At 34.6% G+C, this 14841-nt stretch overlaps 1 protein-coding gene across 17 annotated transcripts in view; it reads right to left on the bottom strand.

Annotated features, from left to right (window-relative positions):
• The window catches only part of MYCBP2 (MYC binding protein 2), a 173723-nt gene that overhangs the window by 30920 nt on the left and 127962 nt on the right, over positions 1 to 14841 (bottom strand). For 13 of the 17 annotated variants that reach the window (XM_054001515.1, XM_054001538.1, XM_054001560.1 and 10 more), the window contains 2 exons: positions 12323 to 12448; positions 8798 to 8983 (listed from right to left, as the gene is read on the bottom strand). In XM_054001515.1, coding sequence (XP_053857490.1) covers positions 8798 to 8983; positions 12323 to 12448 — 312 coding nt within the window. The remainder of the gene's footprint in view (positions 1 to 8797; positions 8984 to 12322; positions 12449 to 14841) is intronic. The other 4 variants (XM_054001546.1, XM_054001554.1, XM_054001577.1 and 1 more) reach the window with 2 other exon arrangements.

Raw genomic sequence — 14841 nt, 5'->3', positions numbered from 1 at the left:
GCCAACTCTGGTCAACGATGTCCTCCTACTTCGATGCACTAACACATTGACTTTGTACATATATTAATCTACAGAACTTTAAGACTGTAAGAACTACAGGTAGCTTAGTACAAGTACATACAAAACAAGTATATGCAAAAAGCAGCTCATTAAGGCAATTTGCTTCTGATACCTCTGTGAACCAAGTCTCTCTTGTAAAACTGTATTTTGAAAATTAATCCAAGCAATATGGAAATTACTGGCAAGCAATGCAGCAGTTAATACAGCTGTCTCTCCATAAATCCTTACTGCAAAATCTTGAATGCAGAGTTAAATAATTTTTATTTGAATGGGTTTTCATTAGTCAAACACAAGAAGTGTTTCTCTAGTAAGCCTGCAGAATTAGGACACAGTACTTAGGGATATTTAACTTTTCTAGATATTAAAAGCTTATTTGCATTTATCTGAGCATATTTTTGAGAAAGCAAGTATTTGTTAAAAAATACATTTTCAATTAATCAGAGAGTATTGGCAAATTTAAGCCCTGATTTCTAAGGGGAATAGGATAGACAGTCACCTTTTATCTAGTACCTTCAATATTAGAAGATGTGAAATCAGTATCTATTTTCTTATGCATTATGGGATCTGAAGCAACTTCATGCAGTTCTCAATCATCAACCCTTACCTCTACCCTAGAAAATTCATAGATGCAATTTTTTCCTACTATTATCTCTCCTAATATAAGAAACAACCAAGAAAAATTTAGAAGAAAGTTGAGCAAAATTTAGCAACCAAAATGCTTCTTCAGGTTACAAAAATGTATTATTTATTTGTTACTTCCATATTTAAATACCTTACAATAAAATTAACAACAGGAAAATAGTGAAGGTAATGAGTTATACTGGAATATTTAACACGCCTGAAAGTTAGAATCTTTTTCAGCCTTCCCAAGATATGGCAGAAGTTAATACTTTTCTGAGCAGATAAGAAATATTGTGTCTATATTCAAGAATAATACATCAAATGTAAGCAACAGAATATAATGAGAATATTGCAAGTATTTATCATCCTAATCAATTTTGAGAGTCTAATCTGTCTTTTTTTTACAAGTTCTAGAATTGTTTTTCACTTGGAAGGGGGAAGGTGGAATAGGAAGGGAAGAAATAACATGGTACATTGTGGTTTATAAAATGACTATTCTTGCTAAAATATGGAAATATCAGTCCAAGCATTTCAACTGCTCCAGCTTAGTTATTCCCCAGTTTTACTGATTAGCTATTCTGAGATGCTTATTTTGTGATAAATTCTGAAATGCAAATTGGAATTACTTTTATACACATTTTTCCCAGTCTGCCAGATGAGAAAATACTTTAGATTGAAGGTTTTACAGAATGCCTCATAAATGAAAAAAAAAAAAAAAAGTGAAAAGATGACAATCATTTTAAAGGACATATAACACTTGAAGCCATTCAGCAAAGTATCAAATTTAAAGTACATGCATGATTAGCAAATACCAATGAGGAAAACATTCCAGAACAAAACTGCTTATGAAAGGTATAGCCTAACAATGGCTTCCAACAACAAAAGTATCCTTTTTTTTTTTTTTTTTAAGGGTTTGGATTTGCACATATAGAGAAAAATAATCCTGAGCAGCATTAAAGAGTATCAGCACAAAAAGAAAAATCTCCCAAAGGAAAAACTGCATAAAGCAGCAAGCTGCTCTGTCTGTACGCAAAAGGAAATTCCCAGATTTTATTTACTGTTCCTCCTTATATAATTTGTTTGCCTATTGTTTGAAAACAGCTGTAATTAGACTAACAGTCACTCTCCATTCTACAAAGCAGAGACAGCTAGATTGTGTATCATGAAGTTGCTGCAACTCAGGAAGGCAACACTGAATGATTACATCAGATGAGCTCCCACAATATTCACTTTCAAAACATTATTTTCTTATACGAATGAAATGAAAATGAATAGAAGGAGAAAGAAAAACAAACCCAAAACAATTTGCAAGTAAAAAATCTGAATAACCTTGCTATGTTGGCATGCATACCCACCCTTCAGTTTGTGAGAGAGAGATGAAATAGCAGAGGCAGGCCCAGCTACATCACTAGTTTTGTAAATACGCTCACGAGAAGCAAGGCAGCAGGATGGAGTTTCTACAGTGGAAAACAGTTGCACAGAAGCAGCACAGATTCAATGGAAAAGCAGCAAAGATAAAAACAAGCATTTCAAATGATATGCATCTTCTTTGTAATGTATTGAGTGTTTAGATTCCTACATTAGTTATAAATGACAGACAGTAGCTTGTAGTAGAATGTAGTAGATCAGCTTCCTTGATCTAAAAAAGCTGCAATTTCAATCTTAGTTTCTAGGATCTAAAAATGTAATATATGGGGGATAGCTGATGACATTTATGACTTATTATAAAAACCAGCAGTGTCTAGTTTCGAACTGAACCTGTGTTTGAGATGTTAACATTTAATCTGTAAATTCAAAATTAATCATTTAGGACTTCAATATGGCCTTCCAGATGATCAATTTACATATTCTTTAGTGAAAATTAGAGAACATCTAATTTAGTTTTGGAGTCTTGTTAATCACTGGAAAGAATGAAAAAAAAATACATGAAAACACCAAAACTCTGTTTTCAAAAGTGATTGCACCTCAATAATGTAATATTTTGAAAAACTTCATTTACGTAATGTGGGACTTCCTCAATACAAGAAACATAACTAGCAGTAGATGAATGCCTACCAAACAGTACATAGATTAAAAAAAAAAAAAAAAACAACCTGTATCAGCTCTTAAAAATAATTTTGATTTAAGGAAAATTCTGATGCCATCCAAGATAATTTCAGTAGAGTCTACTGACACCAAACCTGTTAGAAGTACAACTCTACAAAAATGAATCTTGGAGAGAAATAACAGGGACTTTTCATTTCAGGCTATAAGTCAATTTTTAATTTTTTCCTGGTTTTCATTTTAAGTCCTATTCCTTCCTTTGGGGAAAAAAAAAACCAACAAAATTCTTACTGAAGTAATAACTGTAAAGAGAATGTGTATATTAGAAGATACTGTTTTAGATACATCCTTTTGTACAAATGGAGTAAGGCAGTTGTATTTAAAATAAATTATTTCAATTCCTACACTGTTTAAGACATGTTTTTGTTCTGGTAATACATTTACTAACTTGCACACATCAACTTACCAAGCCTGCTATCTTATGCAGGCTTGCAATACCTTATTGCAATACCTGCTCATGCAATGAGCAATGGCTCTAGAAACCCTAAAATGAGAAGGTGTTCATACATTCGAAGTAAGAATTTCATTCTTTAAAAAAGAAATTAATCCTTAATTTCTCAACACTGTATTAACACAGATTTAACACCATTTTTATCTACAAATGATTTGGAGAGATCCAATAACAGCTATATAGCTTCTGAGCAACAGGATGTCACTCAGTCAATTTTTAAAGGTAAAAGGCAGACAAACCCTAGAAGCACAAAACAGCAGTAGTAGCACACCTAAAAATGTCGATTTGATATACCAGCATCCCACTCTATGAATAATTAAAGGAAAATATTTACAAAATCCACTTTCACGAATGTACATTTATACTTCATTCTTTCACTCTGTCTCTGAGAACACTAACATTTTATAATACTGTAACCTAGTACTGAATGATTTCAGGAGACTGTGGGTCCAACAGTATGACAATGTATGTATATCCAGGATATACATACGTGGACAGCCTCAGGGACCAACATTTTGATCAGGACTCCCTCTTACTGAAACATCCTCAAAGACTACCAAGACTTGAAATACAAGGCAGGCAAGGCTGTCTCATGAACCATTCAAATGCATGCCTTTAGTCACCCTCTTTCCTTCAACATGGAAACAGCTCCAGCTTGAAAAGCTACCCAATATGGAGACATAAGAGGCAATTCAATTTCTATGGCAGGATGCTGTCTTTTAAGCGCTGTGCCTACTTCCTCTGAGGAAACCTAGGAAGCAAGACATACCACTAACTGGTTCATGTGAGTCTCCTTTAAACAAACCCTGTAACAGTCATGTAAAATGTCACTGGAAAATGGAGTTAAGTTCCAAGTTCCTTCTGAAATGCCAGTGCTTTTCTGCATCATGATGAAGGAAAGCACTGACCTGCCTTTGCTGTGCTGCCTAAGCAATGGATGCCTCTTAAAAGCAATGTATTCTTTTTTCACTCACTTTTACTGACATGGAAACAGCATGCTGTTAGCTGAATTTCCTCAAGCACTGCAATCAACATATCCTTCTTCACCTCCTGAAAATGCCAAATGCCATACTAACAGCAGGACTAGGACTTGTTTAGATTTTTCCATTAATAAAAGAATGCACTGAACTTAAAAAAAGCTTGAATATTAAAAAAGAAAAATGTATTTAGTATGGTTAAAGTAGGGGTATGAGTGAATGAATTAAAAGCAAAAGCTGAAATATGGTATAATGAGAAAAATATTAGCAATATTCTATACCAGTGGTGGGGTTTGGAACACTAACACTTGAGCTACTTAAGTCTATTAACTAAAAGAAGTGCTCCTGTGCTGGAAAGGTAGATAAAAAAAAAAATTCTATGCTCTTCTAATTTTAACTACAACTTTTGAAGATATGCTATGAGGAAATTAGTTCTAAAAAACCACCTGACACAATTTGTACTCTTCCTCCAACCTTTACCATACCAGCCCTCCGAGGATGGTTTTGGATTGACCTAGCCAAATGTATGTTTCATATGTACCCTTGCCTATAGAACCTGAAAAGCCTAGGTTATGACACCATTTAATTTAGCTGATATTTTCAGGAATGATGCCTTGGCAATATTCAGCATCTAAAAAAACCAATTAGACCAGTTGTCATTGGTTTAACTGATGATTAATCACACACAGAAGAGATCACCATGCCTGGCTGAGAAGATTCTCTCCTCTCAATTTACTACAAACACTACTAAGAAGCACATCTTATGTGCTCCATATGTGTGCTGGTCTTTTGTGCCTCCTCTAGTTTTAGAAAATGCAGAGAGAAGCACTGTGGTTCTAAATGCAATTCCACCAGCACCTAGATAAGAAAGGAACAAGACCAAAAAGAAACTGATCACACAATAAAGGATGTATGGAGGAAGTTGTGACAAGAATGGCAGGAGCTGAGGATGGATGGTTGGACTGCAGCTCTGCAGCATGGACTGGAAAGGAAGCAGCCTGACAGGACACTGTATTGAACAGCAGCTCAGCACTGCAGCTTCTGCCTAGACCGCAAAGCAGTACCTGAAGCAAGCTGCCAGAGCTGCATTGGAGGAAGGTTAACATAACGTAAGTCATGGGGGTCCAAAGCTTTTTAGCCCAGAAATCCATTCCTCATTTGCAGTATCAACTCAGGGGTGAGTAAACATGGCATAAAGGTCTAACACTGGTGACTGCAAAGTCTCACACTTCCCTCCTTAACTTCAGAGCTTAACAGCCAATCATCAAATTTTGGTAACTGATGCTGGACAACATGCCAAGATCCTGTTATCTGCACTTGCCACATCTAAGGAGATTTATGACCTAGCACATATTGCTGAAAGTTGAGAAATAAGATCTTCCATGACCCTCTAGGCTTCCACACTTCCCCTACACTCAGAACTCAGACAGAAATTTGAGTCTTCTATGCTTATAACAAAGTTCATTGACAAATAAATCAAGCAACCAGTAATACCTTGTGGGTATGGGAATTTGCAGTCACAAGCAAATATGTTACTGAGATCTTAAAAGCTTCTCAGAAGCAAGCATAAGCAGGCTGCAGTAATTACAGCCTGTTTTGGTCAAATATCCAAGGAAGAAACATACATAAACTTAGGATCTTACTGGAAAAAAAAAAAGTCTTACTGAGGCTCCAAGTCAATACAGCTGTTCCTGTACTCGAAGGTAGGTTTTGCCAGCTCTTCTACCTTTTCTGAAATTTCAGTTGCACACAAGACTGACAAAGAACTAAAATAAATGGCAAGAGTACCTTAATTTTGTCTGTCTCTGTGAAAAAGAAAACAATCTCTTGTATAACTATGTCTGAAAATTAACAAAGGAATTAAGCATGACAGAACAATCAGCCCTTCACAGAGTTCTTGCAAATAACACAAAACTGAGTATCAGAGTTTCCATTTTGTTTTTTCTAATATCCCTTCCGCAACAAATTCTTTGATATAACAGAGTGCTGTTGTTACTCATTTATGATGTGAAAGGAGTAACAGAGACACTTTCTGTTTCTTCAAGCATCATATCTCAGAAGGTGACTGTTCTAAACTGTAGTATTTTTGAAATAAAATAACAAGACACACTGTTGAAGGATAAAAGGTTGTGACAAGATGCTTCTTTCTCTCTTAAGTGAATTTGCAAACCAAATCTCAAGGACAGAAAAATCTCATGAAAAACCAGCTACCTGCAAACACTTCTAAGGAAAACTATAATCTGTCATCAGCACAAAGTATGTTTATATCAGATCAAGATTTATCTTCCTATTATAAAAATCTGAATTAAGGAAATAATTCTAGAGGGCATTCAGCAGGATCCTTGCTTTCCTCAGAATTATGCCAAACCAAATTTCCCCCCAAGGGTAGAGATATCTGAGGAAGAACAGAAAATGTAAACAGTAGACTGAACTATTTAGGCTGACTTGCAATCAAGATTGGTATTTAGTATATAACATCTGCAGACAGGGAAATCTAGGCTGGCACAACTTCTTTCAACTATTAGACTATCATTAGTCCATTTAATAAAACAGTATATTGACTATAAACATTCATTTGAATTTTAAAATCTAACTTTACTGCAGGAAGCACTTAAGACTGGAGCACATAATTGGAAACTAAAACGAAGCATGTTTAGGGCAAAAATTCAGTTGACTTGATATGGACTCTTAAGATATGTTGTTTAGTGGAGTGGATTTGACTTTTAATTACATGTTTGGTAACAGGAGGCTATAAAGTGATTTATAAGCAATTAATTAAAATTGTATACTTAAAATTAGTTTCTGTTACAGTTTTAATATAACTGCATAAAACTATTAAATGAACAAGTATATTAATATAGTCTTCCCTGGCTATATGGCATCCCTGACTGTATGCTCAATTCGGATGAACTTGCAAATGGAGGATGAACAGGTTTGCAAAAGTCTAAGGAAATTTAAACAAGAAATCTCCCATATTATTCTTAAATTTTGTGAAAACAAAAATGCTAATATTTCTCTCCTTTATTAATAATTTACATTATCTGCATCAAACCTGACACTGGATAATAAACTGTTTAAAAAAAAAAAAGTCTTTGTATCAAATCACAGTCAGTGACCAGTACACCAGTTGAGGTTGACAATTTTTTCCCTTCTGGAAGAGTAAATCACCAAATTGGTTGAGACCTTGTACTAAGCTAAGATCCCAAATCAGACACAAATTTAAAAAAAAAAAAAGTTTTCCAGTTTCATCATTTTTTTATTTGGCAGACCACCAATGCTCCCCCCCTACCTGACAAAAAAAAAAGGCTTAAATTTGAATTGGATCCTTATTAAGACACAAAACATGGATGTACCTTACTGAAAACAGTTTATCTACACATCTTGGACAGAGAAATCCATTGAGCAAGACCTTGTTGGGCAGTCAAAAATGATGCTTTTGTTTTCATACAATATAGGTCTAAATGCTAAAGGACAAATACTCTGAAATTTGAAATAAGACAATTAGGGTTATGTTCGATTCAAAGATGAGTAACTGATTTTACCTCTCTGAACAACAGGAAAAAAACCTAAAAGTGGTGGGAAAGAATAAATATTTGACAAATTCTCAGTGAGGGTGTGCTGATGTCACTGGCAGTCAGCTGTTTTATCTGACTGGAGTTTGGAATATTCTGCTTTCAGGACGTTGGTGTAAGTCCAGCAGAGCTAAAGATCGCAGTCAAAATATTTCTGACAATCCTCATAAAAGTAAATTAGAAATCTTAATCTAGCTCTCACATGAAGGACTTCACTGTCACTGAAGCTGAGCTGGAGAGATGAGGACTGCATATACACAGACACTGAACTGACTGACAGGGTCAACAAGAAAGAGCTGAGGCACCTCAGAGAGACAGTTTGTGGGAGTCAGGCATAAAGGAGTATTCCTGTGACCTGTGCTGTAACTGTTCTGCACGTAAGAGAGAATTTAGTGCACTATCAGCTACCCATCATGAATGCTGAGCTTTTAGTTTTCACTAATAAAAACAGTTTCCGGTTGTCCCATCAGTATTCAGGTTAGCTGGTATTCACCTCAAATGAGCCAGCTTTCATTATAATGTCAATCCTATGAACAGCCCACAGAAAACCAACAAAACATTTCTTATGAGTAGTGCCAAGTTATTCCCACTACCCAGCTACATCCCTAAAGTTAGGAGCAATGACAAAAATAGAAATTTAGAAAGTAAGGGAAGTTAATATCTATGTACTTACTGCAGTGCATTTTTGAAGAATTATCAACCTTTTGTACTGTATGAAATATTTACCTTATTTATAACCAGAGTTGCATAAAATACTGGAAATATACTTTCATGACTTGTCTACAGTGAAGAACACATACAAACCCAAAATACTGTCAATATAAAAATTAAAGTTGAACAAGTATACTTCTTTGGGAGCATTACCTCACATGCTTCTGAACCATGAAAAACTTAAAAAAAACAAAACCAGAAAGGTGCACTGTGGGATGATTAGTAGCTGGTAAGCAACTGAAAACAGCAATGTCAGAGCTGCAGAAATGGACTGATGAGGCAGGTAAGGCTGACAAACTTACTCTGAAGCTGTGGCTGAGGCTGCTGGAAGGAAAGGGGTTGTCCGAACACAAATGGACTGTGGACAAGGGAAGAGGGAGGTTTTGCAGCTTGATCAAAGATGGAAGGAGCTGGGAGATTTGGCCGTGACTGAATGGAATTCAGTATGGCACTCAGTTGGTCACCTGTAGTGGGCAAAACAGTCAAAACTACAACCTGTTACCTGTCATTCTTCAGAAAGGCAGAGTAAAATGGTACTCAAGGTTTAAATGATGATAATAGAGAAAGCTCATACATCTCATTTAGCCACATACAACTCTGGTTGTGGCTAAACATAAAAATCTCACTCCATGCATAGCAATAAAATTACTGTTTTTTAAGGCTCATGGATATTTTACTGCAATTATTGTAAACATTTCAAAATAGAGATTTATATTTGCCTTGCTAAAAAATGAAGAGCAGCCAAAGGAAAAAAAAAATCCCTAGCATTTACAGTAATACATACATGCAACAGTTCATGCAGAAAAAACATTAGAAAAACTGATGAGAAGGGAAAACTAACATGTAATTAGGCTTTGGCAAATGTATTTCTGTGCCAATGCTTTGGTAAATATTTGCTCATTTTTGCAAATTTTTTAAAACTATTCTGTTATGCTGTTTTTCGAGGTCAGATTGAAAATAATTTAAAAAATCCACAAGTACCACTTAAGAACTAGAACTGGTTTTCTGAAGAATTACCTACATTTGCTGTGAGGCAAATGTAGGCCTTCAACAAACTAGCATGTTAAAATCAAGTGTTTTAATTTCTGAATGCCAATTTTCAAACAAACTATGTGAGCATTAGAAATACATGATGCCTCAGTAAGAAGGCCACACCATGTTGTAACTTGAAGTATACTTAGAAATATGAGATAGGAGACACCTGAGATTCTCTCAAATTCTTAATTTGAACCATCACCAGACAAATCCTAACAATGTCACTTTATTCTGCAAATTCCTATGACTTTGACAGCATTGTAGAAAACCTAGTAAAGAATTTTAGTAGCTAACAGAATTTACAACATTTTCGGATTATTATCAGTTATTTTTTTAAGGAATTAGAGAAAGACCAGAAGATGTATCAAACCCAGTATTACCTAAGAACTCCTAAGTTGAATTTATTTTCTTGATATTTTGGGTTAAAAAGTAAGAACACAAAAATACTAGAAAACAGCTGGAATGCCCTTCTAAAAAAAAACATTTACAGGAATCAATGAATCAATTTTATTTCACTGTTTTGGAAGTAGCATACCTAAAAACTACTCGAATCTGTACTTCAGCAGCAATCATTCCTACCTTAAAAACGTAGAAGTGATTGAACCTGGCCTAGGGGGATTTGGACCTAGGTGATCTCTAAGGTCCCTTCCAACCCCAGCCATTCTGTGATTTACATGTCTGAAACTATTATTCTTAAATGTAACGTGCCTAATTCCTAAAAGGAGTGATTATTTTAAAGGGAAGGATACCTGAGAAGAAGTTGAAAGTCATCTGCCTACAATAATCAGATATGGAGGTGGGTAGGGCCAATCATGAGGAATATTAAAAACTTGCCTCTAACATAGAAAGCTGGAAGAGAGAATCAAACAGATTCTTTGTGGGAGTCAAATCTTCTTTCTTGCAGGTAATACTGTAAACCTAAAATTAACAGTTTTACAGTAGGAAACTCTGTTACCTACTGTAGAACTACACACCTGTTCCGGGGATCTTTACATTTGATCAGTCATTTTGAAACACTCTTGGATGGGGCTGAATTTTCATCAAAACTAGGGCATTCCTATGGAAGTACTTTTAACAAACAAGCCCCTCCAAAAGAAGCGCTTCCTTCAGAAATTCCCCTAAGAGATTGTGCCTGTGCCTTCCATTTTTTATTTTTTACAGAACTCAGAGCTTCTTAGATCTCAGAATGCAGAAAGACTGCATACAAAGTAATGGTACAGCTGAAGAATTCTATTTTTGGGAAAGCAAGACCATTATTCTTTCAATATAGTTGCCAACAACTCTCCACTCGTGGGTAATTCAGAAGGACATACAGTACACAAACTGAAGTCGTGTAGCTGAGTTGTTCGTTCACTCTAAACATCACAGCCTGAGGGTGTATTGAGAAAATAATGCATATAAAATAGTATGGAATTCAATGCCAGGAGTAGCTTCCAAATGTTTTGTAACTGTATTATCCCAAAGAAACACCTTTGAAAGTGCTTAAGATGTAGTAAAGAGAATCACAATGTCTTCAGAAATCGGGATGCCTGTTAACATAGCATATTCATCTCTAGGATTTTATCTTTGGACAACACAGAAGAAAAAAAATGTTGTCTTAATATGCTTCTTCAGAAAAAACAACAGATAATATTTCTGCACTATTACACACTATTACTATTGACATTGAGAGACAAGCTGTAATACTGCCTCACATCTAAGATACTTCCACTTTTGTGATTCCACCTTTACTCTGAAATGAGTATGGATGAACTGATAAAGAAGGTTTAAAAGGCTCTATAAAACAAAAGGAAAATGCTTCAACTTATTCAGCCTTTGTCCAAAAAAGAGGGTTTCCTATAACAATGCATAGACAAGTATGAACCACTCTCTACACGGTAAACCACTGTGAAATTATATAGAACTATTTAATGTTGTAACATTAACAGACTAGACTATTTAGGAATAATTATTTTCCTAATCTTCTCTCCTTTAAATTAAGTTTCAAGTTATTTTATTTAGGATACCATGAAGAAATACATGCTGGTGCTAAAAAACACATTGCACACCTTAGGCCCCTATTTGTAGTGGCATAGGCTATAACAATGTAAGAATACAATGACAGAGCTCCATGTTTCAGGAACATTTCTCAAGAACTTCAAGGAAAGTCCCTTCTGTATTATTAAATCTGCTAGAACTAACAAAGAAATGAACAGAAGACATTTGAGTTCGTTTTGATGGCTTTTACATATGTGTTTAGATCTTGCCAACAAAATAAATCCTGATTAAAAGAAAACAATTATTTTATATCAGTAAAATAAACTAGATTTTATTTATTTCCCAGCAATTGTAACTGCTATCCATGTGATTGAAAGGCAACTTCAGTTTTACAACTTTTTAAATTTCACAGCAAATTTTAAATGGCATGTTTTATCTTGTCAACTCATTAAAGGCACTTAAAAATTGTCAAGACATGACAAATGTTTCTGGACTTTTCAAAACATGTGCTTTCTAAATAAAATAGTTTTCTAATATTGTTTTACATGTATTTTTCATTTCAGCATTTCAGTTTTGTGCCTATCACTGCAGAAATCCAAAACTAACTTCCAAATCTTCATTGATCCTTTTCATACAGAATACTTAGACTGAGTGAAACTAAAGCAGAGAAAAAAGCAGTTTTAGCACTTTGCAATTCATTATACTACTGCTTTGGAGAGGGCCTGTGGTGCCTCAAAAAGCAGAAAATGAGTAATAAAATATATGCGAAGTTAAGATAAACACAATTTAAAAAAAATATGAGTTTAAAAACATACCTTTGTTATTTCCAAGGCCATAATCAAACCCTTGTCCATTACTACAGCTTGTCCCCTTACTGAAAGCTTGTATTGAAAAAGGACTTGGGGGAGGAGTCTGCACATTTTGATCTAGAAGGACTTGCTCTGTAAAAAACACCACATCACTTCAGGGTTAGACCTCTGAGTAACGGCTTTACATCAGAAAGATGAGTCACAAAGCAAAAGGGTGATATTTATTTCCACTGATAGCACTCTTCCTCTTGACTAAATACTCTTCCAAAAAACCCACATCTGTTCTTCAGAACTCATGCTCTAAAAATATTAAGACAGAGGACTTAATACTATGCAGACTGGTTTTTGTTTGACAGTCATTGCCAGCTATGCCATTATTTGATACTTGTTTTTTTCCAGTAAAATCATTCAGCAGAGTTTATTCTTTGGACAGCAATTGTTAAAATCCCTTTGACACAGCAAGGTGGAGAAAGGATGGTTTTCAGAGCGACAAACTCAGAGCCAATAAACATTTAATTGTGGTTACCCCCGATAGTTCATGGAACACAAGACATTTTTTCCTGACAGATTTATTTGTATCTGTAAATGAGTACTATAATTTTACTTTCTGTATGACACTAAAGAAACCTCTAGCCCAAACCAATCTGAAGTATTTAATAATATTTAAAACTACAGTAGAATTAAAATAAATGAGACAGAATCCACTTGACTATTTAGATTTACAGAGAAATTACTGACTTAACATGGTCAAAAATACCATTCCAACTGATGATATATATGAAAGCATTCAGAAGAAATACCCCAAATGCAGGTTTAAAAGCTTGAGCTGGTACCTTGAATTTTTTTTTCTTGTCATTGTACTAACAATAACATGGATTAAATAAAAAAAAAAAAATCACAACTCTTCAAAAAGCAATTCTTAAAAAATTGCATTTCAGGACAAAACTGCATTTCAGAGTACAAACTTCATATAACATATTCAAGTTAAAAACAAATGATGAGGGAGAAAGCTGGAAACTTAAAGTCAGTTTATAAAAGAAAGGATCTAGAATTTTTTCAATCAGAGGCTACTCTAGATCTTGCTGTAGTACTTTAACTGGGTACCTGGCTACAGACCTAGCTATTCAGACTTCTACCTTGTCTCTGACAGAAACCCTACCTCATTATGGGAATTTAATTATAATTTTATTAAATAATGAAAATGTGAGTGTAATGTGAAACATGGTGCTATTCATGGATTAAAACAATGGACATTTGCAAATCTAGCTAGACCACCTGCAGATCCTTGTTATTTCCCTCTAGTAAAAGCATTGAAACTGATGATAAATTATTTTTAAATAATTTCATTGCAAATAAAAACAATCAGTTTAAAATAACTTTCAGATACAGCTTAAGTGCATGAAATTTTACATGGCACTGAGGTGAACTAGGAACCTAGAACAGGTTGAAAATTGTAATTTTCAGTAATTGCACTGGTAACTGCTTAAACTGCTTTAGCTAGATGCACAAGACACATTCATCATTACCCTACCTGTAAAAATACTCATCTAGAAAAGATTAACAACTGGTATACTGAGGCACAGGATTCACATCAGAAAGTTTCTAAGATGGTATTTCTGTGAGCTGTATTGCAGAAATCCCACTACAGAGTTTTGTCCTCAAAGCCTGGAGCTTGCATTTCTGTTTTTCTATGAGAGCAATGCTATATAACAAGATGTCCTTCAGTAACAGTGCCCAAGCATCAAGAATCCAAAGACACACCTTCAAACAAGGGTCTTGTTTAAATTCTTCCTGATTTGTGAATTCTTTCTTAGAGCACACATATACTTTGAGAAATTTAAGATGAAATGATATGTCAAATACTGAAGATGAAAAGACTACTTAAAAATGCAAAATACTGTCAAGTTACTTAAATGTATTTCTCAAAATAAGCACTCTGGAATGGAAATTTTTGCACACTGCTTAATGTATTAATTTCAGATAAATTATTTTCTACTGGAAAAGCAAACAACCCTGTATAAAAATATAAAACAATTAATTTATCAACCCTATTATTGAATACCTGTGCTTTCAACAATAAGGTACTGTTCCAATTCACAATTATTTAGTTTATGGAATCTACTTGGGCTCTTTGAGCACATCAGAACTTGACATTATCAGACACAATTAAAATTAGAAAAGCTATGACTTCTAAAGGAGTGTTTGAAGTATTACATAGACATTTATATATTTAATGAAGAACTCTCGGCTATTTTCCTAGTTTGCAGAAGGTTTTAAACCTGCAAGTCGAGCCACAACAGTCTACAGAAAATACTTATGTATTAGCAAGGAATTGCTTTGTTCTAATACAGTAATGTGATAATTGTTAGAGTATCTATGTGTGAAATGAATTTCAGCACCAAATGTCAAAACCAGAAAAATGGCAGTCTGTTAGAATGAACAAATAAGAGGCTGACAATAAGTGTGACCTAAAAACACAAGCAGAACATGACTGCTGAGGTCAAAGGCTTTCATAAAGACACCTT

The sequence above is a fragment of the Vidua macroura genome, chromosome 2 (genome assembly GCF_024509145.1).
Source record: "Vidua macroura isolate BioBank_ID:100142 chromosome 2, ASM2450914v1, whole genome shotgun sequence".
NCBI lineage: Eukaryota > Metazoa > Chordata > Aves > Passeriformes > Viduidae > Vidua > Vidua macroura.
This window is presented reverse-complemented; position numbering and strand designations above follow the sequence as displayed.